At 44.7% G+C, this 16,364-nt stretch overlaps 1 protein-coding gene across 1 annotated transcript; it reads right to left on the bottom strand.

Moving 5' to 3' along the window:
- Positions 1–878: 878 nt before the first annotated feature.
- Positions 879–8,708, bottom strand: Mat2a (methionine adenosyltransferase 2A). Its single transcript, XM_027429483.2, is given in 10 exon segments — positions 879–2,483; positions 3,056–3,189; positions 3,277–3,459; positions 3,772–3,990; positions 4,148–4,291; positions 4,377–4,489; positions 5,515–5,637; positions 5,828–5,905; positions 8,484–8,501; positions 8,504–8,708. Coding segments are annotated over 10 exon segments (1,185 nt in total). The 5' UTR covers positions 8,574–8,708; the 3' UTR covers positions 879–2,380.
- Between the last annotated feature and the right edge of the window lie 7,656 nt (positions 8,709–16,364).

The raw sequence follows: 16,364 nt of genomic DNA on the forward strand, positions 1-16,364 counted from the left end.
TTAGTATAAATCAGCTTAGTGAATGGCAGCTCTCTAAGCCATGACTGAGTCATAAGCCTTGAGGTTCCCCTTTTCCTTACATGTCAAGCCCCATCTTCTATTCATCTTATTTTTATCTCTATTGGCCTATTCCTTCATCCTGTATAGTGCAAGGCAGGCCCACTACTTTTTTCACAGGTTGGGCCCAAGAATGGAGATTAAAAAAAAAAGCCCCTCTTGATGCATACAAACCATTGTTTATAGGCTACTGATGGCCATGTGCAAGAACACTAGGTTTGCATTCCTTAAGTTTTTCAAGTCAGGGTTTCTTTGGGCTTTGGAGGCTTTCCTGGAACTAGCTCTTGTAGACCAGGTTTGCCTCTGCCTATCCTGGGATTAAGGGCATGCACCATTTCCACCCTGCTTTATCAACTTTGGTTTTTACAATAATGCTACAGATAGATACATATTGGCACTGTGTCCTTTCCAAGTTCCAAGATGTAAGAGTGTCTTTCAAAAATGCTGGGAAATTTCTTAAGTTTGTACAAAGATGCTTCTCCCATGTCAATTTACTAGGTTGGGATGAATCAAATATAGGTGAGGGCATTACTGGTTAAGATGTTTGGGGCTAGAGATGGAACTCAGAGGTTTAATCTACCATGCATGAAGCCCTGGGTTTGATCCTCCATGTAAATGGGGCTCTATGGCACACATCTGTAAGCATGGGATAGGTTAAAAGTTGTATTAGTATTGCTACATTTGCTCTGGGAATGGATTGTCTTTTTGAAAGCCAAGGGGCCTAACGGTCATACATCCAGTGAAATAAATGTCATCTAAGACTATCTATCTTGGGCAATGGGTGGCAGATGCAGGAAGGGAAAGCAACAAATGGACACAAGTTTGGGTAGAACCTAGCATTTTATTTAGATCTTCATTTAACTGTTGGAATTGAGAACCAGACATACGTAATAAACCTCCAAAAATAGATCCTGAAAGGCACTTTCTTGCTTAGGGCAAGCAGTCATGGAATAAGCATGTAAACAAGCTGGCTTCTCTGTACCACACCAGCCAAGTCAGCTTTCTCCATGGCCAGCTGCACCAGCTCTGCCCTCCCTTCTGTTAACACCAGCCAGACCCCCTGTAGGTCTAACCCAAGGTTTTTCTGTAGGACACCTTGGCCTACCTGGGAATGCTGGAAACATGTTAAAGGAATCATGGTGTTGAGGAAAAAAAAAAAATCTTTTGAAAGCTGCCATCTGAGGTGATGGCTTCTCTGTACTTACGCCATACCCCAGAATACAATAAATAAGCAATTAGAAAATGTTCAAGTATGAAGGGATTTTCTCCTCCCCGCCAAAAAGCACTGCTCTCTGAAGGAAGCTGGTTTCTCTGTAGCTACACCAGCTGTTCAGAAAGCTCATTGGACCTGGTTTTGAAAATAAAACAAAGTTAAAACCCTGGGAGGAGCTATTGTGCAGTGTGGAGTACTGTCTTTCTTATAAAGAAAAAAAAGTTACCTGGTACCAAAGTGTGCAACCTACAGACCCTCAGGTACTGCCCTGTGACTTCTCTGTATGACATCACAAGGGTGCCAAGTGCCTGTTTTTCTAGACTAGAAGTTGGTGAGGTTTGGCTAGTGCTGAAACCATGCATAGGGTTGGTTTACTAAATAAAACCTTATTACGTACGTCCTCCAAAGACAGCTGAAAAGTGGAGAGATTTTGATTCGGTGCTGTTTAAGAGGTGGCAATTAATAGCATAAGCACCAGGGAGATGGTTTAATTGTAACTGCCTTTTTTTTTTAAAGTCAGGCTAGAGCTCCAACTGAAACTTGCGTTTCATGCAAGATTGATTGGATAGGGAACACTCCCTGACAAACAACTACATAATTAGAAACGACTGAGTTACAGGGAGGATGAGGGAAGGGGCTTCACATTCAATAAATAGAGCTCAAGACATTACAAATTCATGCTGACAGGGCTATGGCATTGCCAAAGTCTATAGTCAAACTACAAGTACTTTACGTGCACATTACAAGGACATTTTCAGCATCCGGTGGGAAAATAATTGCAATTAGGACTTTGGAGGATTAGGTGATAGGGCACAAAGGTTCGATTTCAAAGCATTATTCACTACAGTGTTTGTTTCTAGGCAGTTACATGGATCACCTATGCTCACTATATCCATTATAATGGTGAACAAAACACCTAGGGACAGAATAGCAAGCCCAACTTACAGTCCCCCACAAAAGCTAAAATTCATGTCATTGATTAGAGTGACTGCAACTGATCAGGAGCTGAAAGAGGACAGAAAAATTTAGGAAGAAGGGCCCTTTCCCTCAGAGCTTGAAGGCTTCTCTGTAGCCTACGCCATCAAGTCTGGGGAAAAAAGGCTAACACTTTCAATATTTAAGCTTTTTGGGCACTTCCCATGGGAAGCTGTCCCTACCAAAGTGGCCATAGGCTGCAGTCCTCTGATAAATTGGCTTCTTCAGATCCAGATCCCTGGAATATACAAGTCCATAACTTAATATGTAGCATTAAATTAAAACAAAGCAAAACAATCAGCAAGACTCATTTCAAGAGCTCTGGCAAATGAGTTCAGTTCTCCCTGGGGTTTGCTAGGAAAAAAGTTCATGGCAAAAGTGTTTGTTACTTCCCTGGTGTCCAAACTCCTTGCACAGTTCTTTATTAGTAACTACAGTCCTTGTTTTCCAGGCCTGGCTTGACAAATAGGAAAACTTATCATTCTCAGGAATTCCAATTAAATACTTACCAAGGTCCAATCAATGCCCACTATGGTTATTTTCTTTGTAACTTTGAACATCCCACCTTATTAATTCTTAAGGTAGCACCCTTAGTTAAGGTAAGCACAAAGCTTAGTATCAAAGATGGAGAACTTTAGGATGTTACTGAGTCACAGAACACTGTATCAGCTAGGTCATCTCCAGGCATATTCTAGGAATTAAAATTTATTTCCCTACATGAGGAGTCTACCTTCATCTCCTCAGATTTTCATATATACATGCCCACCCCACCCCCTATTTCTCACTAGCAATAGGCTTTACCATCTTTACCTGACAATGACCCCAGGGCGAAGATCAAAATTCTTCTTTACAATTTCTAATAGCTCTCTCTCACTCTTCTGAGAAGTACCATAATGGAAAATGGAGATCGACAATGGATGAGAGACTCCAATAGCATAAGAGACCTAAAAGTCAGTAATATATTGTTATAAAATAAGTATATAAACTATTTTACTAAATGCCCTTCTCCCATTTACCTGTTCATTACATACCTGAACAAGAACCCTCCTGCACAGACCTCCTTTAACAAGGGATTTTGCTACCCAACGAGCAGCATAAGCAGCTGAGCGGTCCACTTTGGTATAATCCTTTCCTGAAAAGGCCCCTCCTCCATGAGCTCCCCAACCGCCGTAAGTGTCCACAATGATTTTTCGGCCAGTCAAACCAGCATCACCCTGAAATTACAGGATTTAACTCATGTAATCTTTTCTAGTGAGTGGTTCTTGACTAGGCTATTAGGAATCATTCAAGACCTAGCAAGCAACAGCTCACATGTATAATCCCAGTGCTTGGAAGGCTGAGGCAGGACAAGGTGTTGAAGGCTAGCTGCACACAGCCATTAACATCAGGTACACAGTGAGAATTTTGTGGTAGCCTGGGCTTGTGTACAAGACATGGTGTATATGTGTGGATGGGGCAGCTAGAAAAAAAGATGGTGGCAGCCAAAAATAATCAAATGTAATCAAAACATTTTATACAATCATTACCTGAGGCCCACCAATAACAAATCTGCCACTTGGCTGTAGGTGGTAAATTGTATCTTCATCAAGGTATTTTGCAGGCACAACAGCTTTGATCACCTTCTCCTTTAGAGCATCCCTCATCTCATCAAGACAAACTTCTTCATCATGTTGCACCGATATAACAATTGTATGGACTCTGATAGGGAGCACAGCACCTCGATCTTGCATATATTGCACAGTCACCTTGAATGCAAAATAGACCAGAACACTTGTCTAACCAGCTTTGTTCTCTATTGTAAATTTAAATACAGCAAAAAGACAAGTATTATTCTCCCCAGCCAGCGATGACTAAGTAACTCAGGAATCTTAATATGAACGTAGGTTTAAAATTACCACTTACTTGAGTTTTAGAATCTGGGCGTAACCAAGGCAATGTGCCATTGCGGCGTAGTTCAGCCAGTTTGGCATTTAGTTTGTGGGCCAACACAATGGTTAAAGGCATACACTCTTCAGTTTCATCAGTGGCATAACCAAACATCAAGCCCTAAGAAATGGGAAAAGTGAAATGGGAAGTGAAATCTATGTTTCAGAACTTAATCATAAGAGATGTCAACAAACTATCACAATACCTGGTCTCCTGCACCAATGTCTTCTTCATTCCGATCAAGATGAACACCTTGGGCAATATCTGGTGACTGTTGTTCCAAGGCAACCAACACATTACAAGTCTTGTAGTCAAACCCTACAAACAACAAAGTATTCCAATAACCCTCTTTTTAAAAAATTTTTTTAAAAGATTTTATTTATTTATTATGTATACAGTCTATAAAGTCTTCTGCGAGCATGCCAGCAGAGGGCACCAGATCTCATTTAAGGTGGTTATGAGTCACCATGTGGTTGCTGGGAATTGAACTCAGGACCTCTGGAAGAACAGTCAGTGCTCTTAACCACTGAGCCATCTCTCCAACCCGGAATTAATTTTTTTTTTCAAGACAGGGTTTCTCTGTGTAGCTTTAGAGCCTATCCCGGCACTCACAGAAATCCGCCTGCCTCTGCCTCCCGAGTGCTGGGATTAAACGCGTGTGCCACCAACACCCGGCTCAAATCACTCTTATCACCTTTGTCTTCGGTGTTCCTACTGGTATTGCCCATTAAGCAGCACTTAAAGTGATAACTCGCTAAAGTGAAGTGATCAAGCACCTCTACTTCTTTGAAGAAAAGGGGTAGCCAGGCAGTGGTAGTGCACACATGTCATTAATCCCGGCACTTGGGAGGCAGAGGTAAGGCAGATCTGAGTTCCTGGGCTACACAGAGAAACCATGTCTTGGAGGGAAGGAAAACAAACAAATGGGTAAGGGTTAAGAGGCAAAAAAAATTTGATGGCAGCAAACTCTACATTATGGTTTGAAACAAGGTCTTTAACTTGGTTGGCCTCAAACTAAGTAGCTAACTCCTGCCTGACCTCCAAAAGTTGAATTTACAGGTGGATCATCATGTCTGGCCACTCTTTTTGATGTGAATCTATATTTTGTTTGTAGGATAGATAATAATTGCTTTTGCACTAAATGTCACACTTTAAAGGACAAAATAGGCTGGATCAGAAAGCTGAGAGGATGTGGTAAAACTATACAAATCAGTTAATGATTACTGGTATATTCTAGAAGCTTCTCCCACCAGTGTCATATTCTATGCCCGCAAAAAAACCCAAAAAACAAAAACAAAAAAAAACAAAAAAAAAAAGTTTGCAGAAAAATATTTAAAACAAACCTTTGGAAGAATCATCATATCCAATGTGTTTAATGGCTTCACGAACCACTTTCTGGTAATCAATGGCAGCTCTGGATGTAATTTCCCCAGCAAGAAGGATCATTCCAGTTTTAGCAACAGTTTCTAATAAAACAGAAATTTATACCTAAAATGTTAGTTGGGGGTGGGTGCTTGTTGGAGAACTCAATCCATGCTGTACATGCTATATCCCTGGGATTAACCTCCAGCCTCAACCTCCCAAGTTGAGCATCACAGACCAGACATTGCTTCAAATGCCCCCCTTTCCATTCATAAGCAAGTGTTGGGTACCCACCACAAGCCACTTTGGCATCGGGGTCCTGCTGAAGGTGAGCATCCAAAACAGCATCACTGATTTGGTCACAGATCTTATCTGGAAAATAAAAAATTACTGATTCAATTTAACTACTATTGTTAACTTTACCTATCATATAGCTAGCAGTTGGTGTCCAACATGAGTCAAGAAGAGCTGTGAATTTGTAATGACAAAAATCTTGGCATGCTGTCAAGATTATATAGATTTTATCTGCAGCAGAAAAATATCTGGAATCCAAGTTTTTCGAAATAGGATTTCTCTGTGTAGCTTTGGAGCCTATCCTGGCACTCGCTCTACTCGAGACCAGGCTGGCCTCGAACTCAGAGATACACCTGCCTCTGCCTCCCGCGTGCTGGGATTAAAGGCATGCACCACCAACACCCGGCTTGATTTTTTGAGATAGGATTTCAGCATATTACCCAGTCTTGAGCTCACGGCAATCCTGACTCAGTCTCCAGAATGTTGCTGGAACTAAAGCATGTATTGTCATTTTAGGCTCAAACTTTTTATGGTAAAAACAAATTAAAAACAGCATTATTTGTACATGCATGTTCCATGGTGTTCATGTTAATATCGGAAGACACATTAAAAGGAGTTGGTTCTCCATTATGTATCCCAGATCCCCGGGATTGAAGTCTGATCACAACAGGCTTGGCAACAAGTACTCTTAACCCAGTGAACCTTCTCGCTGGCCTCACCCACGTAATTCTTTAGTAAGCAATTCTCCATTGCATTAAGTATGGAGACCTTAACTGTTAATAAAAGCACTGCTTTACCACAAGCCATCTGCCAGAATAAAAATTACTGTATATGGGGTTGCATGCTACTTGAAAAGTTGGTATTTCAGCCTTAATATATAGTTACATAAGCTCATCAAAAGCCAGAACTTTCAGCACACTTAACCCATCCCAGACCATTATATAGTTCACACCTTGTAATGAATTCAGTTCTACCTCAAAGTACTTTATTTTGAAAATCGAAGTTCCCAAATAATTTTCTATGTTAAATAAACAGAATGGCCACATAAACTCAGATTAATCAAGTCAAAGTAGAATCACTGATTATCTTGAAATCCCAAAGCCTACCACAGTAAATAACTTTGTAGTATATTTTAAAGACCAATTGTTACTCCCATTTAAAATTCCTTACAAATTTAAGCCACTAAAAGGGCCAACTGTCAGGCTACTAATTTCTTAGAACAGTCCATTTCCCTATCATTAGAAACACTCAGTTCCTCAAGTTGTAACTAGTACCAAATCTTGTCTATACCTGGGGTTCTGAATAATCCAAGACCGAATGCAAACCAACCACTCGAACCTTAAAGAACACTAACCAATCAAGGAAGCTAGAACTTTTTTTTAAAGCATGAAAATAAATTTTAAAGAAAACAATACAGGAAACTGTCCAAATGTGTTCTATATAGCACATTCAATTTCTCCCGGCTTTATCATCAATTTAGAAAAGGACAGCATACTGGATTGGAATATGTATTGTTCAGAAAAGTGTTGCCTGCAGCCCAAATCTCCTGCCTCTACACTCTCTCCCAAAAATGTGTATTGCAGCCATACAGCCTTAAGACCTAACCTATCAACTGTAATAAGGAGCGCCTCAATCGACGTGGAGGCACTTTCTTTGAAGAAAAACCCACCACAGCAACGGTTGATTTTTATCCATTACTCATCAAGATCCCCCTGGGTTTGTACATTAATTGGGCCACTAACTAAAAGCAGATCCTTCCAACAGACCAAGCTGTTAGTTGGTGTGGACCCCCTTTAACACACACACACACAAAAAAAGCATACTGTTTGCTAGACTGTTATGTTCAGTCTTGAGACCCAAAGTTCCCGAAAACGGCTTCATTGTAACCCATCTCATCATGGCGGTTCAGTGCACAAAGCCAAAGTGAAGTCCTCCTTTCTTCGTAGGAAATCGCCAAAGGAAAGCCTTTAAAAGGAAACCTAATGCGAAGGGAAGTTGTACTTAAATCCACGCTCCCCAACCTTTTTACGCAGCCTCCAAATAAGGGATGCCCTCTCTAACTCGAGCTATATTTAGGCGGCGGCTGTCTGTCACCTTCAAGGCCTAAGGACATGTCCACCCAGAGTCTTAAGCATTTTCAGTGGCCGGAAGCCATGGATAATATGTAGATAGGCCGTTTGGAGGCATCAGCCCCCGCTTCAAACCCAGCGGGGTCGGGTAGCTAGAGGCCGCCAGCTCCGCTTCGCCCCGCCGCCGCCGCCACATGCGGTGAACACGTGGTCGCCGCTGCAATGCGGGGCGCGCGCTCCCGACGGCCGGACGCGAGCACGCGGGGCGGGGTCGCCCACTTGAGGTTTTTCCAGACGTCGGGACCAAAGAGGAGGAAACAGTGCCCTCCCCGCGCGGATCGCAAGCGGCCGCGGGCGGGTCCCCGCCCTTCTCGCTTTCTGGAACCTTCCGCATGCCGGGGCGCGCCGCCGGATGGGGATGGGAGAAAGGGGGAGGGGAGCAGCGGCTACACACCGCACACTCGCGGCGCCACGAGGGGGACGCGCGGCCGCCACAGTGCTCACCGAGCCGGACGGCCTCGACCCCCCCCACCCCCCAGCGCCACGGCCTCCGCCCTTGCCTCCTCCCGAGTCCCCGGTCGGCTCACCTGGGTGACCTTCCCCACAGACTCTGAGGTGAAGAGGAACGTGCCCTCCTCAATGAACGCCTCGTGGAAGCCGTTGAGCTGTCCGTTCATGGCTGCGGCGGCGGCGGCGGCGGCGGGAGAACGCGGCTCTGAGGAGACCGGCGGCGGCGAGGCAGGGACTGCGGAGCGCGCAAAGGCAGGCTTGCTTCAGCTCTGGCCGCACTGGAGACTCGGAGCGAACGAAGCGGCGGGCGAAGCGGGCCCGTATTTATAGAGCGGCGTCCGCGCGCGCCCGGCCCGGGCCCCGCCCTCGGCGTCGCGCGCCAATGCGCCACCGGCGGGCGGATGGGGGTTGGCAGGGTGTGCGCCTGGCCGAGCGCGGGCTAGACCATTCTGCCGGCGGGGGGGGGGAGAGAGGGCGGAGTTAACCGCGCCTCCTGCCGGCAGTTAGTCTTGTTGGTGGCGTGAGGTAAAATGGAGATGTGAGAACGCGAGGAGACTGGGGTTTTATGCCCCTTCCCACGTTGGAAGTCGGAGGGAAGACGGCTTGGATTCGAGCGACGGTCTCCCCTGTGCGGGGACATGGCACCGTCCCGCCGACCGTTGCCCGCGGGGGATCCGCTGGCGCGCGCGCCCCCCAGTGGCGGCTGTGGGGATGGCGGCCGTTTTGTGCTGTGACTCTAGCCGAGGGTCTCTCCTGCCACCCGCGCAGTTCCCCCACCTCGTGCGCCGGCGCCGGTGGCCCTCTGCCACGTGAAGGTGGCCATGATGGCTGGCGGCGGAGGCCGCTGTGCACCGCCCTTATTCATCCTAAGCGGTTCCCTCAGGGGGACGAGAGATTCCGAGGGGCTTAGGCCCAGCTGTTAGTAGTCATTGCTCGAGTAGCTGCTCTGGTGAAAACGGCTGTAAAACCAACTAACGGGAATGCTGTTTTTTTTTTTTTTTTAAACAATTGCTGCTTGTCAGTCTCCCCTCCCCCCATCGCCGGGCTTCGCGAACCCTTGGAGTCCGAGCCCTCTCTCTAGAGCCTCTTCTGTCCCTAGTCTGACCTTGCACGGCTTGGTTTTCCATGCTTCCGAGTGAGAAGTGGATGCTGAATCAATGTTTTCGGGACAATATCGGACGAGAGAGATTGAGACAGAGAGAGATGGGGAAGGCGCTATCCAAGCCTTCGAATATGCTTCAGATCGCTTGTCAAGGTCAAATGGCCTCGATTTCATGACCTGTTCTCTTTCAAACCTTTGCAATTGTCTCAGTTTTGCCCACGAAAGGATTAAGAGAAAAAAGATGAAATAAAACATGTGCCGACAAAGAGCGGAGTAGGGAGCTGATTGCATGCAGAGAGGGAGGCCAATGTCACACAGATCTGCTCCCACCAGCCTTAGGGCAAGCCTGGAGCTGGTGCCCTTGGTGGCTTCTGAGATCTCTCATTTGTGAAGAACGTAAGGTTTTTTGTGATGTTAGGGAACAGCGAGCTCCTACCATAGGATGCCCTTGATGCTGTGAAGCTAGCTGCATGTCAGCCTCCAGCGGCTGGCGGCTCAGAAAATCAGGGACTTTCCCTCTAGGGTGTGTGTGCCAGTGGAAAGGTGGGAGTTTGAGAAAGGCACCGTGGGAAACAAAGGCAGCTCTTGGACTGTGCTAGGAGCCTCAACAAAGAAGACAGGAGAAACAGGCTCATCTCCACGTCCACGACCACATCCCTGCAGGCAGCCTGGGGTTAAGTCACAAAAGATAGTATTTTGTTCTTATTTGTTGTTTTTATTTTTCAAGCTAGCCCTTCATGGGAAAGTAGTCAAGACTTTCATAATATTTAATTGTTTTAGGGACTAGAGAGATGGATTAGTCGTTTAAGAGTAGCTTACTCAGACTGGTCAGTGCATTATCTTCCCGCAGAAGAATGTATATGGAAGCCAGAATATAATTAAAAACTTTATTAGTAGGGAGGCAGAGGAAGGGGATTAAATTCAATGATTAGATCATTAAATTCTGATACTCCTTTGCTCCCAGCTCCACAGCTGGCTCATCCTGCCAAAGAATTAGACTCAATTGTATATTAGTAACTTCTCTCTTGCTCATAGATATAGGAGCCTTCCAGCCGTAGCTTTGGGTCATGCTTCTGCTGTTTACTAACAGAACAAACATCTGTACCTCATCTTTGGCCTGTAAAGTTGAGATAATAGTAGGAAATTTTTTCCGAGAAATTCTTAGCATAGTGTCTAACTTATAACCGAATTTTGTTGGCTGGTTGGTTGTTTTGTTTGAGACAGGGTTTCTCTCTCTTTTTTGGGGGGGGTTCAAGACAAGGTTTCTCTGTGTAGCTTTGGAGCCTATCCTGGCACTCACTCTGGAGACCAGGCTGGACTCGAACTCACAAAGCTCCACCTGCCTCTACCTCCGGGGATTAAAGGCATGGCTACCAATGCCCAGCAAGACAGGGTTACTCTTTGTAACAGCCCTGGAATTCTCTGTAGACCAGGCTGGCCTGGAGATCTGCCTGGCTCAGCCTCCTGAGTGCTGGAGGTAAAATAAAAGCATGTGTCATCACTGGCCGACTTCTACCAGGACGTTTTAAAGCAGTGAATGATCTTTTACAGGTATCCATTTGCCCGTGGGACAAAGACTAAAATTCTCGACATATTTTGCTTTGTTATTTTTTTGAGACAGGGTCTCACTTCTGTAGCCCATGTTGGCCTGGAACTCATTGTGTAGCCTAGACTGGCCTAGAATTCACAAGAAGCCTGTAGAGAGCTAAGATTTCTGGTGTGTTCCACCATGCTTGGCTGAGCCGAGCATACTCTCTTTAAAGGATGGAGTACGTTGTTCCTGCTACCACTTCACACCTTATTGTGTATTACATTCCCCTTGGTCTTCTACTTTTGAGTCTCTCTTGCTAACAGTTCAAGTTACGGATTGATTCACATCAAAACAAGGACACATTTTCATTCATTTTATATTATTCACATTGTCCATTCCTTGCTTCTGTAAATATGAGAACAACTGTTAAGACTGGCAGGTACTGATATGACAACAGTCCTGGTTCTCTCCCTATGGCAGACACTTAAAAGTCACGCTACTGGGCCCATACTGCCTTTCCTCCCAGCTCAGCTGCTACTTCCTAGATGAAGCCTTCACCTCTAGAGATTTCTCACAGCGTTCAATTATTTTTTCCTCATGCTGCTAAGTGCTATTTGAAATTGCAGATTTGATGATGAGTTGATGGATGTCTCCAGTTCTCAGTTTGGTACATAACCTCCATGATAATAAGGCGGTCTGTTTTGCTGAAGCTTTGTTCTGAATGCACGTAACAAAGTGCTGGAGAGTGTCTAAGAGGGAGGGAGGAAGGAACATCATGAAGGATTCAAGAGACAAGTGGGGAAATAGACCTTGGAGATACAACAGGACCAATGAAAAGAGTCCTGCCTTGGCTTTGTGACCAGCTACGCAATTAATAAAATCAAGAGCTCTGTACTAACAGAGAGGCACATGGCCATCCTGTTCTGGAGGGTGGATGAGATTTCTGATTTCATAATTAGTGCCCCGAGAGCAAAAAAGCCAGAAGTTATTAGCTTAAGTCATATTTAGCATTAATGAGATGTGTTGAATTTGAGTTGTTATAAAGCACACGGGGAACATTGGAACAACTGCCTGAAGGCTCCAGATTTCTCAACCCAGAGACTCTTAATGTATCAGTGAGATCTATGAACACTCTCAAAGACAGGTCTGGAAAAGCTGAGGTTGGTTACCCATTCAGCAAATAAAAAACTGCAGGTCTCATGAATCTTATCAGAGCTTCTGGGAGAGAGTTCTGGCAAGTGAAAGAAGACATTTACATGACATATGTATGCCTGTGAGCTGGGCACTGGCACAGGCCTGTAGCATGTAGTTCCTGCACTCTAGGGCTGAAGCAGGAAGATTGCTTCAGGTTTAAGGCTAACCAGTGCCACAGAACAAGATACTGTCTGTATTAGGGTTCGATAGAGAAAAGAACAGAATGAATATTATATATATGGAATCTAATAGAGTGGCTTACAGGCTGTGGTTCAACTCTTCCAGCCATGGCTGTCTACTGAGGGAAAGCCCAAGAATTGAATAGTTGTTTGGTCCATGATGTTGGATGTCTCAATATGTGTTGGAATCCCAAAGAAGCAGGCTCTAAAGCCAGTGAGAGTGAGGGCAAGCAGGCAAGGAGCAAGAGCTCCTTCTTCTGTGTCCCTTATATAGGCTGCTACCAAAAGGTGTAGTCTAGCAGGCCAAGGAGCAAGAGCTTCCTTCTTCTATGTCCCTTATATAGGATGCCACCAGAAGGAGTGACCCAGATTTAAGGTTGATCTTCCCACCTCAAATGGTCGAATCAAGAAAAAAAAAAATATCCTGCTCAGGTATACCTAGCAGCTTGAGTTTTAGTTAATTCCAGATGTAGTCAAATTGATAACCAAGAATAATCATCACACCATCTCACCAAAAGGGAGGAAAAAAATGAATCAAAGGGCACATACCTGTAATTCTGGCACTTGGGATGGAGGCAGAGGCAGAATAATCAAGAGTTCAAGGCCAGCCTTCAACTACATGGCGAGTTTGAGATGAGCCTGGCCTGCAAGAGACTTTGTTTCAAACAAACAACAAAACCCAGCTTGGCTGTTACTCAGCACAAGAGAAGAGGGTGCTTACTCGCAGCAGAAGGCAAGAATAATAGTGTATGGTGCTCACCAGGTGATAGACCAGGGCAGCTGAAGTCCGAGGCTGTGAGCCTTCCACGTAAAGACACATCAGGGAGAAAAAAATAGATGTCAGATATCTTCAAAAGTGTGCCAGCCTTTTAGTCAGGCAGTTTCAGAAGCAAGCTAGCTCTAATACGATCAGAAACAGGAACTACATAAATTCCCTCCCACTTTAAAAACTCTTTAGTGTGGGTGCATGTGTGTCCACTTGTGGGTATGTGTAGGAGGTCAGGACAACTTTTGGGAGTTCTATCTCTACGAGGGATCCAATGCAGATCTTAAGACTTGACAACAAGCACCTTTACTTACTGGACCGACTGCCTTACTTTTAAAGTCACTTTGTGTTTTTCACTATTTTGGCCCTTGATTCTTAATGTGAAGGATAGAAAAATGCACATGGTCAGTGAGAAGACACTGAAGGAGATAATGAGGACAGTATCTACAGTTGACTTGGACAAGCCCTGCTCTAATGTCTGCACCTTACAACAGCTCTAATGGGCAGTAGCTATTTGTTTCTCTTCCTGTTTTATCGATTAAAAAATTGCCATGTAATCCATCCAAGTCATACATCAACTCAGTGGTAGATCACAAACTTGAGCCTGGGTCAAAGACCTGATGTCTAGTTTGATGAGATTTCTTTTATAGCCAAACAATAAATACGCCATATTCTCAGAAATAGTAATATTTCATCCTCCCATAACTTTTCCATGAACTTTACTGGTGAGAGAAATGTGTCCTGGTTTCTCTCCCTTCCTCTTCAACACTGGAGGATTGTACATGCCAGGCTAATGCTCTCCCACTGAGCTGAAGGCCCAGTTCTTTTGGAGCAGTTGTTGTCTGTGTTCTAGCCCAGCACTGAACCTGCTCTGTAGCCCTAGGAGGCCCTGAGTTTTTCTGTCCTCCTGACCCTCCCCGACTCCTGAGTAACTGAGATACCAGGCTTGAGCTGCCAGGCCTGGCTGTTTTCTCTTAGCAATTTTTTTAGTGACATTTTTCTCTAGACAAAACCCAGAGACATTCCTCTCTCTCTCCCTTCCCTCTCTCTCCACCTCCATCTTCTCTCTGTCTGTGTATGTCTTTGTGCTTAGACAGGGTTCTCATGTAACCCAGGCTTGCCTCAAATTCCTAATCCTCTTATTCCCACCTCCCAAGTACTGGGATCACAGGTGTGTGCTACCCAGCCTTGTTCCTCATTTTCTTTTAGAAAAATATACCAGCTACTATTTTGTGGGGAGAAGTCTACTCCCTCTTGAATATACACTGAAATCAACTCCCTCTCCTCCTCTTACTTGGTTCCATCTTTGACAAGAACCTGGGAACACCAGGTATGGTATCAATCTGCTCTTTATCTCTTAGGTTTCTCCCTAACACCTAATGCAGTGAGGTAGGAACCAGGTAATAGACGAGAAAACTGAAGCCCAAAAATGGTGGTGGGAGTTGGGCAGTTATGATGACTCCCAGTACTTAGAGGAGGAGGAGCTATTTGGCTATAGAGAACTTTTTTTCTTTTCTTTTGGTTTTTCGAGACAGGGTTTCTCTGTGTAGCTTTGGAGCCTATCCTGGGCACTCGCTCTGGAGACAAGGCTGGCCTCAAACTCACAGAAATCCGCCTGCCTCTGCCTCCCGAGTGCTGGGATTAAAGGTGTGCACCACCAACGCCTGGCTGAGAACATGATTTTTTAAAAAATCAGATGTTTTAAAACGTTTTGTTCCTTACCCACTGATAACTGTTAAGAGCTAAAAATGGGTACCCTTGAAATCCATATGTTCAAGTCCTAACCTAAACCCCTAGTGGCTCAGAATATACTTTTGTGATTATTATTGAGACAGGATCTTACCATGTAGATCAGCCGGCCTGTGAATGCATGATCTTTCTGTCTAGGCTTCCCAAGTGCTGGAATTACAGACTTGTGTCATCATACCCAATTTAGAATCAACCTATCTCTCTCCCACCCCTTCTCACCCTGCCTCACTCTTATGCTTATTTTATTCTAGGAATGAATCCTGTGTCTGAAGAATGCTAGACAAACTTTCTAGTACTGGTATCTATCTAATCCTTCAGATAGATAGATAGATAGATAGATAGATAGATAGATAGATAGATAGAGCAATGGCAGTGCCAAGAAGCTCTGGTTTGAGTGGCTTTTTCTGTGATCAAAGGCTACCTTTCACCACCCAGTAAATCTTACAAATACCATGACACCATTTTGGTTACTGTTTAGTTTAGCTGTTTGTCAATTGTCTAGAGCCATGATCTTTTCATTTGATCCGTTGATATGAGTGTTGGGACAGGATGAAATTCTGTCTATCTAAAATTTTACTATCTTCTGGAGTTACCCTTCTCAGCCTTAGCTCTCATAGCTGTCTATCCCTGGCCGTAGGCAACAGTATGTATCTCCAGGCTGCTGTTGGACATGCCTATTTAGATGTTAAGAAAACAAATGACTCTGATAAATAACAGCTTTTATAGGTTGAAGCTTGTCTAGGTATTCTCTGATCATGGTGGCAATGAAGCAAAAATACTGGCCTGCATGCTTATACTTTAATTCCTGCCTTGAGCTTAACAATGTCCCTACCAGGGGCTGGGGGCAGAGGGCCACTTCATACAACCTTGACTGTCAGGAAAAATATCTTATATTCTTTTATCAGTGAGCAGCAGTTCATGCGGACAGTGTCACTCATGAGCAAAGACTAGAAAGATGCAGGTTATAAAGACTTCTGCACTGATGGTTGTTGGCTGCTTCTTCAAAGAGACTGAAAAGGCAGACCCTCGGCACTTGTAGCAAACATGCTGCTTAATTGTGTCCATGGACTGGAGTTAGGGATTTCTGCAGATGTGGGAAATCAAACCTCCTCAGGTTTCCCTGGGAGTTTGGCATGCCACCATATTGCTGCCTTACCCTCTGCTGTCTGGGAAGGGGTCAGCTAAAATGTGGCCAAACACTTGGCAGATGGCTACATATCATTGACCCTGAGTAAGACTGGCAGAAGCACTGTGTGCCCCTGTGGGTGGCCTCCATGTATACCCAGCCCTTTCATGAGCTCCAGTGCCCAGAACGCCCAACAGTGTTGTAGTTACTGGAGAGATTGTGCACACACTTATGATTGTCCGAAAAATGAAAGCTTTAATAGCTTCCTTGCTCATTTTAATGACATGTGACAAGTTAGCCCTCAAAGCTTT

The sequence above is a fragment of the Cricetulus griseus genome, chromosome 8, assembly GCF_003668045.3.
Source record: "Cricetulus griseus strain 17A/GY chromosome 8, alternate assembly CriGri-PICRH-1.0, whole genome shotgun sequence".
In the NCBI taxonomy this organism is placed as follows: Eukaryota; Metazoa; Chordata; class Mammalia; order Rodentia; family Cricetidae; genus Cricetulus; species Cricetulus griseus.